Raw genomic sequence first — 16,757 nt, 5'->3', positions numbered from 1 at the left:
ATGGCGGCCTCAATTAATTTTCTAGGTATAGCATAGCCCAGTTACAACTGTCCCTCTTCCTGACAATCACATCAGAGGGAAAAACTGAATGGACATGAAACCACTGCCTTTCTCTCCCCTCTTTCCGCCCCCAATCGCCACAGTTCCAGAGTTAGATCCATTCAGGGCAAGATTAAGGTGCACTGGCAGCGCAGCATGGAAGTCAAGTGTGTGTGTGTGTGTGTGTGTGTGTGTGTGTAAACCGCTGACTAAACTCTCTCGGGCTTTCAATCTGGCATCCCCCCTCAGAATTGAACTGGGTAACCAACACTACTTTCTTTAAAAAAGTAATATTTCTGTATAAGGAGAGGGAGGCAGTTTTATGAGGTAATCAGAGTTATTTGCTCTTGGGCATACAGATTGGTGCCCCCCACCAACAGGAAGATGAGAGATGGGAGCATTGTCACTTTCTAGCCAATAAATTGACATGCTAATTTAAAAAAATGCATACATACAGGTTCAGTGAGGAGTGCAGGGAGCACTAATTAGTTCTGTACTTTTTAAGATCATAAAGGTGAGTAAGAATATGTACTTCTGGAGAGCTGTGATCAACTTGAGGAATATTGTAGACTGACCTTTCGAGGTTCCATCCTTTGTCAGTTTGCCAGGCTTTGTGGGTACATTGCACAATGCTGCTAGAAATATACAGAATGTGGTGGGCTCTCTAATCCTGCATTATTTTCTGCCAAAAAGAAGTCTTTCGCTTACTGCCCATTCATCAGTCACAACATGGGTTATTGGTCCTGAGGAGTTATTTCCCTGTCTGGATGCAATGATATGCTGGTGTTAACTTTTTATTTTTGCTACTGATGTATTGGAAAATCCATTCATTAAGACATTCCAGAGAGTGGGAAAGTTTTCAATTCAGGCCTTTTCCTTGGTTCTTTGTTTTTCTTAACTTGTCTAAATTAGTGGCACTTTTTTCGTAATGAGATTATACTGATACTTTCTTGTTTTTCAATTATACAACTTTGAAGGCAGTTGTTACTCTAATTCTGCAATATAAGGGGGGCTGTTACTTTAATTTTTAAAAGTTTTTTGGTTCAATATTTTAATAAAATATTATCTTATACGAACTCTAAGTCACGGGCTCAAAATGCTGTGACCATATGGGGTATTTGATACCCAGGCGAACAGTCTGAGTAAAACCACCAAATATTAATAAGACAATACTGAGCAAACAGAAGTTCTTATTTCTTTGAGCAGAAATAGAATTATATATTGGAAGAGTCAAAGTTCCGTTCCTATTAAACAAGGTTGTATTTTTAGACCTAGTTAATAACTGATTGCTGCAGGGTCTGAGATTCTGCTGTATAATAACTGTTGGTTGATTATGACTTAATGATAACTGCTGTGTAGTGAGACCAGGCGAGATATATATAGATATAATATTGATTGGGGTGGTGGATCTAAGTGATTCACTCTACCACCTCTTCTGTATTACAGGGCTTCCTATTGGTTCTCTTTATTGGGTGTGCTTGTGGTGTGAAAGGGAGGAGACAGAGTAACCTTTTAAGGGGTAACTGACTGTGCATTGTGGCAGGAAGCCTTTTATCTTCCAGAACCTTCATTTGTTTCCTGGTAATAGGTAGGATCAACTCTGTGCACTCCCACCAGGTTGCTGCCTCTCCTGCCTTGGGATTTGAAGGTGTTTTTTGTTGTTTTTTTTGTTTGTTTGTTTTTTTAATTGTAGCACATAAAGTCAAGTGGTGATGCTAATAGTACTGTCAACCATAGTTTGGGGTCTATCATGGATCTGTGAGCCTCTCTGTAGCCACTGTTTAGAAGGATACAGTTAGTTCCATTTTCTGTTTAACATCTAAATCTAACTCTAACTTTAACATCAACTTCTGGGGTAGTGCACTTATACTCATAGCTAGGGCCCTATGAAATTCATGGTCATTTTGGTCAATGTCATGGGATTTTAAAAATCATAAATGTCATGATTTCAGCTATTTAAATCTGAAATTTCATGGTGGTGTAACTGTAGAGGTGAGGACCCAAAAGGAGTTGTGGGGAGGTCGCAAGGTTATTGTAGGGGGACTTGTGGTACTACTACCCATCCTTCTGCGCAGCTGCTGGTGGCGGCTCTGCCTTCAGAGCCGGGCAGATGGAGAGTGGTGGCGGCTGGCCAGGAGCCCAGTGTAGAAGGCAGTGCCTCCACGAGCAGCTGCACAGAAGTAAGGATGGCATGGCATGGTATTGCCACCCTTATTTCTGTGTTGCTGACTGCAGAGCTGGGTCCTCAATCAGCAGCCGCCACTTTCAGCAGCACAGAGGTAAAAGTGGTATTGTATTCTATTGCCACCCTTAATTCTGTGCTGCTGCTGGCGGGGTGCTGGCTTCAGAGCTGGGCACCTGGCCAACAGCCACTGCTCTCTGGCTGCCCAGCTCTGAAGGCAGCACAGAAGTAAGGGCAGCAATACTGTGACCCTCCTAAAATAACCTTGTGACTCCCCTGCAACTCCCTTTTTGGTCAGGATCCCCAGTTTGAGAAACGCTGGTCTCCCCCGGTGAAATCTCTATAGTATAGAGTAAAAGCACACAAAAGACCAGATTTCACGGTCCATGAAGTGTTTTTCATGGTCGTGAATTTGGTAGGGCCCTACTCATAGCTATGGGGATATACTGCCCCCTGCTTACTGTGGTGCTGTGGTGAGGGAAGGAGGATGAGGAGAGAGCTCTCATGCTGCATACAACTAAAAGAAAACTGCACAAAGTGGAAACGTGATTGCAAATGTAACAACAAAATTATTCCCTTTTACCATTATATTTCCAACTGGAGATAGCTCCTGCTGAAGCTTTGTCATAATATTATAAATATATATAGACATTATTATAATAGCCCTAAACTTTCAAAAAGTCTTAGTGGACCTGATTAACAAAATGCCATTCATGTGATTTCTGCCTGATAGACAGTTTTTACTCCCATGACATTGCTGATGTTCCTTGGTTTTGCTATCTTGATTCCAGGAAATCCCTTTATCCCCAAACTTTCAAGTTGATGTGTTTTGAGGAAGAATTGAGCTGGCTTCTAGACTTAATTATTTCCCATGGAGCACTTAAATGATTATAAAGTGCAGTCTAATTCAAGCCTAAAAAAAAGAGGTGCTTTAAACCAACCAATTGGCAGGAATTGAATCTCAATCCACAAAGGAGAAACTCCACTTTTTTCCAAGGTTCTCTTTTTCACAAATGTACAAGATGTTTTTCCACTAAAAAAGACTTACTTCACCCTAGCTGAGTGAAATGTATCAATTCTAAATATATCATGGCTCTGGAGGCCTACACATCCCCTTCCCCCATTAAGCATTCACTCTTTAGTGTTACCATACAGTTCAGCTTAAACTCCAGGAAGCTGTGCTGTCACATCTATCACATGCTCCAGATTGATAGAATGGGACAGCTGCTGAGCTTTGCTGGACACTCACATGTGTGATAATTAAACTGCATTTGCTATATTAGGGAGGGAGAGGAATTATTTAAGCTCAGTACCAATGTGGACACAAGAACAAATGGATATAAACTGGACACTAAGAAGTTTAGACTTAAAATTAGATGAAGGTTTCTAACCATTGGAGGAGTAAAGTTCTGGAACAGCCTGCCAAGGGGAGTAGTAAGGGCAAAAGACATATCTGGCTTTAAGACTAAGCTTGATAAGTTTATCGAGGGGATGGTATGATGGGATAGCCTAATTTTGGCAATTAATTTGGCAACTGATCTTTGATTATTAGCAGGTAAGTATGCCCAGTGGTGTGTGATGGGATGTTAGATGGGGTGGGATCTGAGTTACTACAGAGAATTCTTTCCTGAGTGCTGGCTAGTGAGTCTTGCCCACATGCTCAGGGTTTAACTGATTGCCATATTTGGGGTCGGGAAGGAATTTTCCTCCAGGGCAGATTGGCAGAGGCCATGGAGGTTTTTCGCCTTCTTCTGCAGCATGGGGCACGGGTCACTTGCTGGTGGATTCTCTGCAGCTTGAGGTCTTCAAACCACAATTTGAGGACTTCAGTAACTCAGACATAGGTTAGGGGTTTGTTACAGGAGTGGGTGGGTGAGATTCTGTGGCCTGCATTGTGCAGGAGGTCAGACTAGATGATCATAATGGTCCCTTCTGACCTTAAAGTCTGAGTCTTTGTAGGCAAATACGTTCCCCCTTTTAAGATAGCTGATGTTGGATAGGGTTGAGTGTGGGAGAATATCTGCTTGTTAGCAGAATCAGAATTCACAATTTGGTTTTTCTTTCCAAATTGTGGAATTTTGAGGGTGGCCAGTGAAGTCCTTGCTACAGAATCTTTTAAAGTGCTTAACTTGTGGGGCTAAATTCACACCTGGTGTAAGAAGACACAGTCCCACTGAAACTAGTGTCAAAGTATCCAGCAGGACCTATAATGATGTAATGAGGGGGAGTATGCATATAGTATGTAGGGAAACCCAAACCTAGTCCACATGCAAGTCTGTTACTCACTTCATGTACAGTAGTTGTAAGAGTTTTTTTTCTGAAATGCAGAGTCTGACAGGTTGGATCACAGAAACCCCCTGCGGCAGTGGTCCCCAATGCGGTGCCCGTGGGTGCTGTGGTGCCCACTGGGGCATTTATGTGCACCCGCCTAGTGCCCAGCAGGGGAGAGAAGTCATGGCCCCGTGCCTGCCGGGGACAGAGAACTCTGAGACCCGCAGGCTGTGGGCTGCAGGCGCTTGTGTTCTCTGTTTCCGGCAGGCGCGGGGCCCGCCTACTGCCCAGTAGGGAAGAGAAGCCGAAGCCCCACGCCTGCTGGGGACAGAGTACTCCGGGACTGCAGGCTGTGGGTGCCGGTGTTCTCTGTCCTTGCGGCTTCTCCCCGGCTTCTCTCTGCATTGCCCAGAACTGCCATCAACAAAAAGAACAACAACGAAAAGCTCCGACTCTGCAGAATAGACTGAATGCCGCCCCATAGCATGTGCTGCCCCAGGCACGTGCTTGCTCCACTGGTGCCTGGAGTCTGCCCTGTATGTGAGTATTCCGCTGCACTGATACTGCTGTTTTCTTGTGTTTTGCAATTTATTGGTTTTTTTAACATTTTGCCCCAAAATGAGTGATTCAAATAAGACAATGTACGTATTATTTCAACGCAGAGTGGGAAGAAACCTATTGGTTTATTGAAAATAAAGGGAAATGTGTTTGCTTATTGTGCGGGGGTGCTGTTGCACTGCTGAAAAAACATAATGTTGAACGCCATTTCCAAACTAATCATGACTCTTTTGACATTAGCCATCCACCTAAATCTGAGCTGAGAAAAGTTTGATTTGAGTTGATTAATTTTCTTCTATCTGCCCAGCAATCTGAACCCTGAACTAATGTCCCTCTCCCCTACTTCCCCCCAAGAGGCCATTCTTCATGGCTCTTAGTCTGCCAGTCTGAGATTGTGCACCAAGACTTTTTGTATGGACACCTATCCACTGGAATTAGATTGAGAGCACCAATTTATTTATCCTACATAAATGAAAAGCTGTCAGATTGTGATTACTTTCAATCAGAACCATCCTCATTCTGTATAAACCTGTAGTCTACAGGAGCCATATAGGGCACAATATCCCATTACTAACTTCTTGAGCCAACCAGTCCCACACAGGTGAAGGGATTCTAAAGCCTGCAGAAAAAATTGCAGGACAAAAATGTGCCCTTATTTGGGCTGATACAGCTGTGTAAATGAATACTTGTTCTGGGTCAAGAACAAAAAATCTCATATGCAGTGAATCCTAAATAATAAAAACCCAGCACTCCTGCTATGCACATTCCATTGAATGTAGTTACCGTTAATGATACTGCTGCTCATGTGCTGTAGTTACAGGTGGGTCATTTGGTGGTTGTGTGCCTTGTTTTATAGGGTTTGCATTTGGATGTCAAGTTGTATAAGCCTGCCTATTTCCTTGCATCTTATTCTAGCCTCTCTCCTATCTTTATCTACAACACAGACTTAAGTTTTACATATTTAGCTCCTAAGAAAACTTGGACATTTCACATTAAAGTGTTACTAAAGCTGAATGGTGTGTTTTAAATCCACTTTGCATTAACTTTGTAGTGGTGTAAATGACAGCACAAGGTGCAAGGCAATGGAGGAACAGGCATCATGTTTCTTATAGACAAGGATTCTTGTACTCTATGGTAAACTCCCATTAATTCTGTAGCAAAGGCCCCTTTTATTGCTGTATCATATTGCAACAGACTAAGAACCATGGCAGCTTTATTTAAAATAAAAAAGGAGCTGGTGTAAAGTTTAAATAAGAAAATGAATAATAAAATCAGTACAATAGCCCTTGTGGTGCTCATTTTGATATTAAATCCAATGTAGTTTTTGTTGTCTGCACCATTTGTTTTAAATATACTACAGATTTTTGTGCAGACAATGCATAGTTACATCTTAAAAGTTGCTAGAATAGAAGATGAAGGTTTTGGCACAGGAGAAAGTGTCCACTTGGCACCTAGGAAGCTGTTGAAGGTGGTCTTGAATTGTAGAATAATCACACTAGCTGGATTTTTGTGCTAAAATGATCAGCAAAATCAACTGTTTCACTTTAATTGTCATCTTTAAATTTCAGTGTTAACTCATTAAGATGAATGTAGTGGTTCAGACTTCTGTTTAAGCTATTTCAGGCTGTCTGCAAACTCAGGAAGACAACATTATGTTGGCTTACTTTAAGGTAGGCTTTAAGTTTTTCGTTTCTACCATAAGAACTAGAATTGTAAATTTCTTAAAAGTTAAGAATCTAGAGTGTCCTTCCATGCCTGGATTCGGCTTTAGATTCTGCATAGTCTGAACCCTGTCCATAGATAATGGCCAAGGCGGATTTAAATTTGAGTTCATACTGGAGTAGAACTGTAATACCGTTAAACACATTTAATCTGTTTGCTCAGTTTAACTGGAAGCAGTCTTGTTACTACTTATGTTTCTCTCTTTGTTCCTGCCTCAACGCTGTTCCCTCCCTGTACTCCATTGTGACACATCACATGCAACTTATTCACTTGGCCAAGATTTACAAAAGTGCCTAGTGATTTTTGGGGCCTCAATTTTGATATTCCTAACGTGAGACAGTTTAAAGGGGCCTGATTTTCAGGAAGTGCTGAGCATCCATTCTTTGAAAATCAAGCCCTTTTAAGGTGTGTCAAATAGGGCACCCAAAATCACTGTGACTTTTGAAAATCCTGACCTGAAGATAAGTTTATCGTATGGCCATTTCCATTTTAATGTAAGTGTACATCTACACTTATGGGGTTGTTCACCTTGATAAGAATCTCTTCTGAGCAGTTCTTGAGAAAGATGCGATAGTTGCTTTGCTCAGAAAGGATTAATTAGGAAATTATATACGAGGCACCTCCCCTTTTTTGGATTTCTGGAAGTTACGGTGGTTCACTTCCCTTTACCAGAGGATTGTTTATATAGAGTAACAGTACGCAGTACGCCAAATAGTTCCTATGTCCTATTTACCTGTACCTTAGGTATCCTGATACATTAAAAACCAAAGGCCACATATCTCCAGCATCCTAGAAGTGCATATATGATGCTATAACCCTATATCCTCAATTGTGGTCTAGTAAAGACTGAGGAAAAACTGAGCAAGGATTTCAGGATTTGGCCAGTTCTGCTTCTGAAATCCTTGCTTTCAGGTCTTGGCTGCGATTAATGTTTTTATTAATTATGGGAATGGACACATTAATTACAGTTGGTTTTTCGTCAGACTTAGGGCACAGTTTGAACTTCTTTTACAAGTTAAGATACTGTGTAAAGCATTCAGAAGCAGAGATTAGCTAAAAGTCAAGGCAAGACTTACATTTGGAAAATGGCTTCTCTTCGCGGGGGAGGAGATCTTTATGGATAAATCCTAGCCTCACTGTGCATGTGTTTCATTTCCTCCTTCCCCCTTTTCCTCCAGTATTGATACTCGAGAAGGTGGAAAATGGAGACCTGAGCAACAAGATATTGAAGATCACGGATTTCGGCTTGGCCAGAGAATGGCATAAAACCACCAAAATGAGTGCAGCTGGAACATATGCCTGGATGGCTCCTGAAGTCATCCGCTCCTCCATGTTCTCCAAAGGCAGCGATGTGTGGAGGTATTGATTTGGCACTGAGTACTTGAATACTAAACATTTAAGTGCTGGGTACTGCCAGACAACCTACTGTATGCTTAATACAGTACCAATCCTGGTTAATTGAATCCCCAAACGCCTGTTTTACTAAAGCTCTGTGTCCTCTACCTTTCCATCCTGCTGTATCATCACCCTCCTTTGGGGATTAGGAATCCAGAACATGGGCTTTTCAAAGTGACCAGCCAACTTCTGCAGCCCTCCAAATCCCTGTTGCTTTATGGGTTCGGACTTCTGCTTTTCCAGTCTCCATTAGCCTCACTCCTCTGCAATACATAAAACAAAATCTGTGCACTCACTTAACAATTGTCTTTTGAATAAGACACAAAATCAAGGTCCTATCCACCTGTGATTATTACAGAGTTAATTTTTGCAAGCATAAGGGATTCATATGCAGTCATAGAATATCAGAATTGAAAGGGACCTCTGAGATCATCTAGTCCAACTCAAAGCAGGACATTCCCCAGACTGTTGTTTTTTTTTAACCCCAGTTCCCTAAGTACCCTCTCAAGAATTATGAACTCGCAACCCTGGGTTTAGTAGTTCAATGCTCAAACCACTGAGCTGTCCCTCCTCCAGCTGATGTTAGCAGTATTCCAGCTCTAGTATTACATTCTGTCTATCTAAACTGCAGGGGGAGTTTTACCTGGACATGGTATTTCTTACTTTCATTCCTAAATTGGTGTGATACAGTGTCTTTTCCAGTATTCCAATGGAGGAGGATACATTTCAACGGTAGGTGAAATATTGGCTATGAAATATGCAAACTGTAGGTAATGCTGTACACTTACTTGACGCTTTTATAAATCACTGTGATTCTTCTGAATGGAAGTTGGTATGGAAAAGTAAATGATTACGGTAATGCCAAGTGGCCAGTATTTTGTGTGTGTTTGTATGTGTGCTTTTCTTGTGATACAGTCAGCAAATCCAGAGTCCAGGAGGTAGTCCCAGGATGATGAGATTTGTATTTGGGAAATTACATAGAGTCAGTGCTTTGGGATAGCAAATGAGATTTTCTCATAACTGTACACAGGTGAATGGCCCCCACTTGGTTCATTAAATTAAGGCAGCTTGCTGTTGTTATGCATGTACAGCTGGCCTTGTGCTGAATTGCAGCTGGAGTGATTTGAATGAGCAGAAGTGTTTCTCTTCATGCATTACTGTATTTGAGGGCAGGTTTTAGACATTGTGTTTGGATTTATTTTTTCTGTGGAAAGAAGGTTCCAGAAATCGTGACACTGCTGAAAATGGACCTTATTATTATAAAGTCCTGTTATTCACAATTAGTTGGCAGCCCCCCATCTTCGTATGTAACATGCAAAAATTAACATGGTTACTTTCGTGATGTAATTCAGGAAAGTGAAGGGTAGAACTCTGCTCTTTATGTGAGAGAAAGAATGGTCTCGCTGTTAGAGCAGACGTATTGGGAGGATTCTTGATTTTCTTACGTGTGTGCCGAAGACTTGCTGTGTGGCCATGGGTGATGGATACATATAGTCACTATTGTAGATGGTATTGAAAACCAGGACCTTTTGTTACCAAACCCCAAAACTACTGCCAGCTGAGCTAAAGGAATAACTGTTTGCTGTAAATAAACAGCAGGCTGTTATCATTGATGCAGACCAAACAAGGAAGGAACATGATTACATGTACTTTACCAGTTTTCAGTGTTGTATATTTAATGCAAATCACTTTAACTTTTTGTTCCTCAGCTTCCTATCTATATAATGACGATATGAAGCTTAGAGCTTATCAGTACAAGGATTTTTTGATGTTGGTGCATGCCTTTAGAATACATGTGCTGCACCAATGTAAAAAGTGACTTGCAGCAGTGTGGCTGCACCAGTTCAGCTTGTTCATTACCTTGATATAACAAATCTGTACTAGAGGTTTTGTACCAAACCCCACTAAACCTGTGCAAAAGATACTTCTGAGGGAATTCTGCACCTAAAAATTCTGCATGTTTTATTTCTCTAAATAACACAATATAATCACACCATTTTCAATTATTTTGATAATTTATTTCAAAATAGACATACTTGCTGACAGGTAACAATACAGAAAACAAAAAAGATTCAGGACATGTTTTTTGACCAGTTGATTCCTTATTAGACATATTAGCCCATCTATATGGCAATACTAATATTTCCTTGTATGTCAAGCACAGAAGACTTTTTATGATGTGTCTACACAGCCAACTTTGGGCTTGCAGGGCTCAGGCTGCAGGGCTGTTTTCATTGCTATGCAGACTTCTGGGCTCAGATTAGAGCCGGAGTTCTGGGACCCTCCCACTCTTCAAACTCCTAGAGCAGGGGTGGCCAACCTGAGCTTGAGAAGGAGCCAGGATTTACCAATGTTTATTGCCAAAGAGCCATGGTAATATGTCAGCAGCCCCCTCCCCCCCGCCACTCCCAGCACCTCCCCTCCATGTGCAGCCCTGCCGATCAGCAGTTTCTTCTTGTGTAGGAGGCTCTGGGGGAGAGGGGAAGGAGTGAGGGAATGGGAAGGGGTAGAGTGAGGGCAGGGCCTGTGGCAGAGCCAGGGGTTGAGCTGCGAGCACTCCTCGGCATGTTGGAAAGTTGATGCCTGTAGCTCCAGCCCCTGAGTCGGTGCCTATACAAGGAGCCACACATTAACTTCTGAAGAGCTGCATGTGGCCCCGGAGCCACAGGTTGGCCACCCCATCCCAGAGCCTCAGCTCCAACCCCAGTCTGGAAGTCTACACAGCAATGAAACAGCTCCGCACCCCAAGGCCTGCAAGCCCAAACTGGCTGGCACAGGCCAGCCTCAGGTTTTTCTTTGCTGTGTAAACATATCCTTAGGAGTGAAGTTAGGCCATGATTTGACACAACACTTTAAATATGTGCATAAAGTATCCCCATTGAAACTAAGGCTTTGCCAGGTCGGGACCTTACTGGATGGCATAGCTAAGTAGTACTCAGCATGTCATCGTACAGTCACTGGTCTAAAACTGAAATTGCTGCAGACAATAGAGTAGAAGAGCAATGGGAGTGGAGGTTCCAGCACAGCGGTGCAGAAGGCAGGCCACTGGCTGCATGGAGGTGGGGGATAATTCTGTAGCCCCTGCCCCCTCCCCGGGAGATGGATGTGGCAGTAATGCTGCACCTCACCCTGACACAGCACAAGGGACGGGCCTGCCCCTGAAACACCCAAGGGCCATACCCATCCTCTCTGGGTGCACTGCGATAGTGAGCAAGAGGGACAGAGTCTCTCACGCACGTCCAGCCCTGCTCCAGGAGTGGGGCAAGCAGGCTCTGTCCAGCAGGATCCAACTGTGGAGGTGCTTAGTGTGGAGGGATCCAGGTGTGGGGTGAGAGGGTTCTGTGTGAGGCAATCTGGGTGCAGGTGGATTGACAGATGGTCTGGGTGTGGGGGAATTTGGATGTACAGAGGCTTGTTGGGGGGTTCTGGGTGCAGGGAGAATGGGACTTGGGTGGGTCAGCAGGGAAATCTGGGTGTGTGAAGATAGGGCTCAACAGGGCGGTCTGGGTGCAGAGGGCTCATCATAGGCATCCAGATGCTGGAGGAGTGGGTCTTGGGGTGGGGGTCTGGGAGCAACCGGTTGGCGCTCAGTGGGGTTTGAAGGGGGCTCAGCATGGTGGTCCAGGTGCAGGAGGAGTGGGGTGTGATGGGGTGGGGTTCAAATGCAGGGGACTCAACAGGGGTAGGGTCTGGATCCAGGGAGGTGGTCTGAGTGCGGGGGTGGTGTCTGGATACAGGGGGTGGGGCGTGGCGAGGGGGCAGGCCTGTGTGTGTGTGTGTGTGTGAGAGGGTGGCGGATGCATGGGCGTTGGGTGGATGGCGTGGCAGCTCCTTATTTAATGATCCCTCCCCAGCAGTTAGGGAGCAATGGGTGCTGGAAGCAGCAGGATTGTGTGCAGAGCTTCTTGCAGCCGAGGAAGGTTCCTGGGGATGGGTCTGACCCAGCCCCAGGAGTGACCCATGCAGAAGAAGAGGAAATCCTGTCTCCTTACCCAGCCCAGCTGGGGCTAGCAGCTGTAGCCTGATTCACCATAGGAGCCACTGGCTGGGACATCCCCAGTCCTGCCCCTCCGTGACTCTGGACACACTGCGATAGCATGCATGAGGGATAGAGTCTTGCATGCCCAGCCACGGCCCCTGAGATGGTGATTTATGTCTCCCCTGGTTGCTCTTGATGTCTGAACTAGACCTTGCTCAGGAGCATTTCCTGGGGGAGGAGTGTATGAATCAATTATTCTGCAGGGAAAGAGTAAAATCTGCAGGGAAGCATTAATTCTGCACTTGCGCAGTGGCACAGAATTCCCCCAGGAGTAAAAAAAGCTCAGTGTAGACAAGACCTTAATGAATATGGATATCATGTTGAGAACCTATGATAGCCATGCACAGTATTATAATCCTCCTGTGAGCCTCTCTCCCCATTTTCCTTGTTTTACATCTCTCAACTACAAAGTCCTGTCTTCTGGCTACCAGCCTTCTCACAGAGAACAGAATGAATTTCCCTTTGTAGCCATCTGTGGTATTCTTTAGTTGGAGAGGTTCGCTGGTGAGAGTGCCACAATGTTCTGCCTCTCCACAGGCCTGAAATATTTGTTTCTTTTGTGGTATTCTTAGCCCTGGCAGCAAGATACTGGCACTTGTAGGATCACAGTTGAGGTTTGTTGGACAGAGCGTGGTCCAGTTGGGCATTGGGCCCTGGCCACGTGGTGTCTGAGATACATGTATAGAGGAGCAAATGCCACCCAGGCAATATTGTCATTTGCAAGCATTAGGCAGTTCACAAACAGACACAATTAAAGACTCTTACTCCCACCTAAGCATGCTGTTCAAATCCCTGACAGGATAGACTTTTTTTTTATCCTATTAGACATGTCTCTCCCCCACACCACTCTCCTGGCTAATCGCTGCCGGATTGGAATTTGGCTGATAAGCATCCATACAATTAATCTCTATAAGAACAACAAAATTAGCTGTCTCCCTTCCTGAGAGATGCGAACTCTTTTATCCCAACACCTTTCCTAAAAGGTCTCTTAATTTATTGGACAAGCTCCTGTATGAATGGGGATCCTAGTCTTTTGCCAGAGATCTTATCCAGCTCATCTCCTTGATGCACAAATGCACAGGTAGCTGTTGGAGAAGATGCTTATTATAGGCCACAGCAATGCTCTGAGGAGTGGTTTCTCCCACCAGTGCCTTAGTTAGGCTTGCTGGTAAACAAGACTTTGCACTTACCTAGCATGCATGCCTTACTATTATCACTTACTTTTTTATGTTGCAGTAGCATCTAAGGGCCCCAGTTATAGACTATGCTGTACAAACACATGACAAACAGTCCCTCCCTCTGAGGCTCTCAATGTACTTTATAGACACGTAATTCTTACAACAGCCCTCTCAGGTAAAATAGATATTTATTTCCACATTGCAAAGGGTGAAAAGGAAGCGCAGAGATTGCAACTTGTACATAGTCATACAGTAAAGTAGATATCAGCTGGGTACTGTAACTACTTAACTGTGATTCCTATCTGTTGTTTGCCACCCCCAAACATTACTGCTCATGCCTTTTTTATTTGTAGGTGTGGTTTCTGCTGGTATCTATTACCTTGCTCTTGTATGGCACCTTTCATCCATGGATGTAGTTCACCTGGAAAAGGGCATGTCCAGCAAACTACTTCAGTATTCGAATGTTGTTTTATAGGACATTACCCCTATTTATTCCTTGGTGCATTTTCATTTCTCCCAGATTCTGGAATGCTCAGCTGTTTTTTAGAAACATCCAAAAATTGGTGTTTGGTGGGGGGAAAGGGGGAATCTCAAAGTAAATGCTTCCTCAGAGAGCCATTTTATTAGTGAGGAGAAGTGCAAGACCAGCAGGCCATATAGGGGTATAGCACGTTTTTTTCCATTTTCTCATGGAAATTTCTAACCGCTACGTATACTTCACTTTGATGCACTTACACTTTTTACAATAATTTTTTTCTTTATCCGTGTCAGTGATATTACCATAATGCAGGAAGTGATGCCACAATATCACCTAGTCTCTTTAATTAAATATGTACAAGATGCATGTGTGGCACCTTCAGACCAGTTATCTGCCCAGAATTTTAAATTTTCACCTGTGGGAATAAAGTACTGGAATCATTTAGATGTGTCTGACTAGCAGATGGAGAGGATTCAGAGGCTGAGTATTGGATATAGAGGCTTATACTTACCTTTTAGAATGCTAATTTGAATCCAGGCGAGTCTGTTGTGACTGAAACAGACTATGTGAAATGAGTCAGTGGTGGCAGTTCCTATCCCAATGGATAGGTACATATCTCATGAACACAGTCCAGCCACTATCTCAAAATCATTAATTATCCTCTTTGCTTGCAGTCTTAGGGCATGGCTACACTTGCAGGTATAGAGCACTTTCAGTTAAACCAGCCTTCATAGAGTGCAGTTGGGAAAGTGCTGCAATCTGTCCACACTGACAGCTTCAAGCGCACTGGTGTGGCCACATTTGTGGCACTTGCAGTGGCATTGGAAGCGGTGCATTATGGGCAGCTGTCCCAGCATGCAAGTGACTGCAGTGTGCTTTTAAAATGGGAGGGGTGGGGTAGAGTGTCACAGGGAGTGTGGTGTGTGTATATAGGGGGAGAGAGTGAGTTTTTGAGGGGCTGAGAGCATGTTAACATGCTGTCTGATAAGACAGCAGCAGACCTCCCTCCCCCCCCCATTGCCTCTCTCTCACACAGCATTCCGCAGTAAAGGCTTGCATGCCAACTGTCAGAAATGGAGCTTAAGGAGATTATGGGATGTTTCCAGAGGCCAATCAGAGCACAGTAACGCAACACCTCATTCACACTGATGCCTGTGCGTTGTAGCCAAGGCGCAGCAAACGTTATTCCTCTCACCGAGGAGAAATACCAGCAGCGCTGTAGCCGTGGAGTCAAAGCGCTGTATGTGCCTTGCTAGTGTGGATGGGGAGTGAGCTAGTGCACATGGGGCTCCTTTACTGTGCACTAACTCTCAAGTGTAGCCAAGCCCTTAGCAGAAAAGCCAAGAAGTCAGTAGTGAAGTTAAACTTCCCTTTCAGCTTCTGTGGTGGTCCCTCCAGGTCAGGGTTGAGTAGGGCGGAATTGGGGAAGCTAGCACTGCATGCTATACCTGTTCTGAGGATAAACAGTCTCCCATGCTCTCAGTCCAGTACTATTTGTCAGCACTAAAGTATAATCAGGATTTTTTTTAAATGAAATGAGATTTCATTCTTAATAGAAAATGTCAGTTTTCCCAGTGGGTTTTACATTGGGAAGGTGAAGGAACTGGCTGCAGGAGGGGGGGGGGGTTCCATCCTTTGGATCCCCTGTCTGACTTTGCTGTCACTTGTTTGTGGGGGGAATTCCTTTTTCATGTTAAGTGCAGACTATTGAGGGAGGCAGAGAAGGAAAATAGGGCACTACTGACATTTCAAAATAAAAACCAGAGAGGAAATTAAGACCTTTGAATAAGTTCAGAGACGTCAGGGAAGGTGGCAATATCACTTAGCCCCTCTGACTCCCTGAAAATCCACTGAGTAGGATTGAACCTGATGGTTAAATGTCTTAAAGGATTACTGGATTACTAGGAGGTGATTGATTATTCATATGAACGTTGGTTCGCTTGGGTGTGCAGTCAGTATTCTGTGGTTCCTGTTGTAATTAAAGTCCAAACAACACTTCAGAATGCTGTAAAAAGATCTGGGCCTCATCTCCTTCTCTTTCTCCTTAATGGGGATAGAGAGTCTCTTCTGCTGTTTTTCCTTTCAATGTGTTAACCTCTTCCATCCTCTGGTTTCTGTTTTATGACCACCAACCTTCTGCTTGAGAGGGGCTGAAAGACACTGTGTTCAATATGTATCAATATCGCTTCTTAATTAGTTGGAAAAATGCAGCCTTCCCTTACCATTTGGGACTGAGAACATTGTCTCCAGAGAATTCTGAGCACCCTACAGAAGAGATGGTGACAGGATTGGGAGCAGGAATCAAAATCATGTCTCCTGCAAGCATTTTAATTCAGCACAGGATTGCTGGAATCCCATATTTGCCCATCCCCTCTGCTTTTTGAAATTTCCCTCAGAGGAAGTATCATGTTCATAACACTTGCCCAGCAGCACTGATAGGAGCAGCAGCTGTAGAGAGAGATTGTTGAGGGACCTGGTAAATTTCACTCTGCTGCTACTCCTGGGTGAGGAATAAAGACGGATGTGTAGAGTAACGTGTGATCTGTTGCTGGAGCTGCTCCTTCAGGGAAACAAGAGAGACAGACTACTTGTTAGTATTAGGCAATGTCCCGTTGAGCCTCTTATCTCCTTAAACCTCTGCATCTGTCTCATAAAACTGAATCACATGACAGAGCAGTGTATGGTATGTTGGGTTGAATTGCCTTCTACTGTATTATGTCACATCAGTTGCTAAATAAAAAACAGGACATGATTCATATTCCAACTTCACATCACTTAAAAATTTCCCTTATGGCTTAAATCGGATTTGGTGCTTCCTTTTTTTGTGTTCCTGTCAGCGCTAAATGGCTTCCCTCTTTCATTCCAGAGATATTTCAGTAGTAGATGAAGTAATAG

The 16,757-nt window shown here is 43.8% G+C and overlaps 1 protein-coding gene across 1 annotated transcript in view; it reads left to right on the top strand.

The window, feature by feature from the left end:
- The window catches only part of MAP3K9 (mitogen-activated protein kinase kinase kinase 9), a 69,809-nt gene that overhangs the window by 12,942 nt on the left and 40,110 nt on the right, over window positions 1-16,757 (top strand). Inside the window, exon 3 of the mRNA XM_050953647.1 lies at window positions 7,951-8,131. Coding sequence (XP_050809604.1) covers window positions 7,951-8,131 — 181 coding nt within the window. The remainder of the gene's footprint in view (window positions 1-7,950; window positions 8,132-16,757) is intronic.

This window comes from Gopherus flavomarginatus, chromosome 5, assembly GCF_025201925.1.
Source record: "Gopherus flavomarginatus isolate rGopFla2 chromosome 5, rGopFla2.mat.asm, whole genome shotgun sequence".
Lineage (NCBI taxonomy): Eukaryota > Metazoa > Chordata > Testudines > Testudinidae > Gopherus > Gopherus flavomarginatus.
This window is presented reverse-complemented; position numbering and strand designations above follow the sequence as displayed.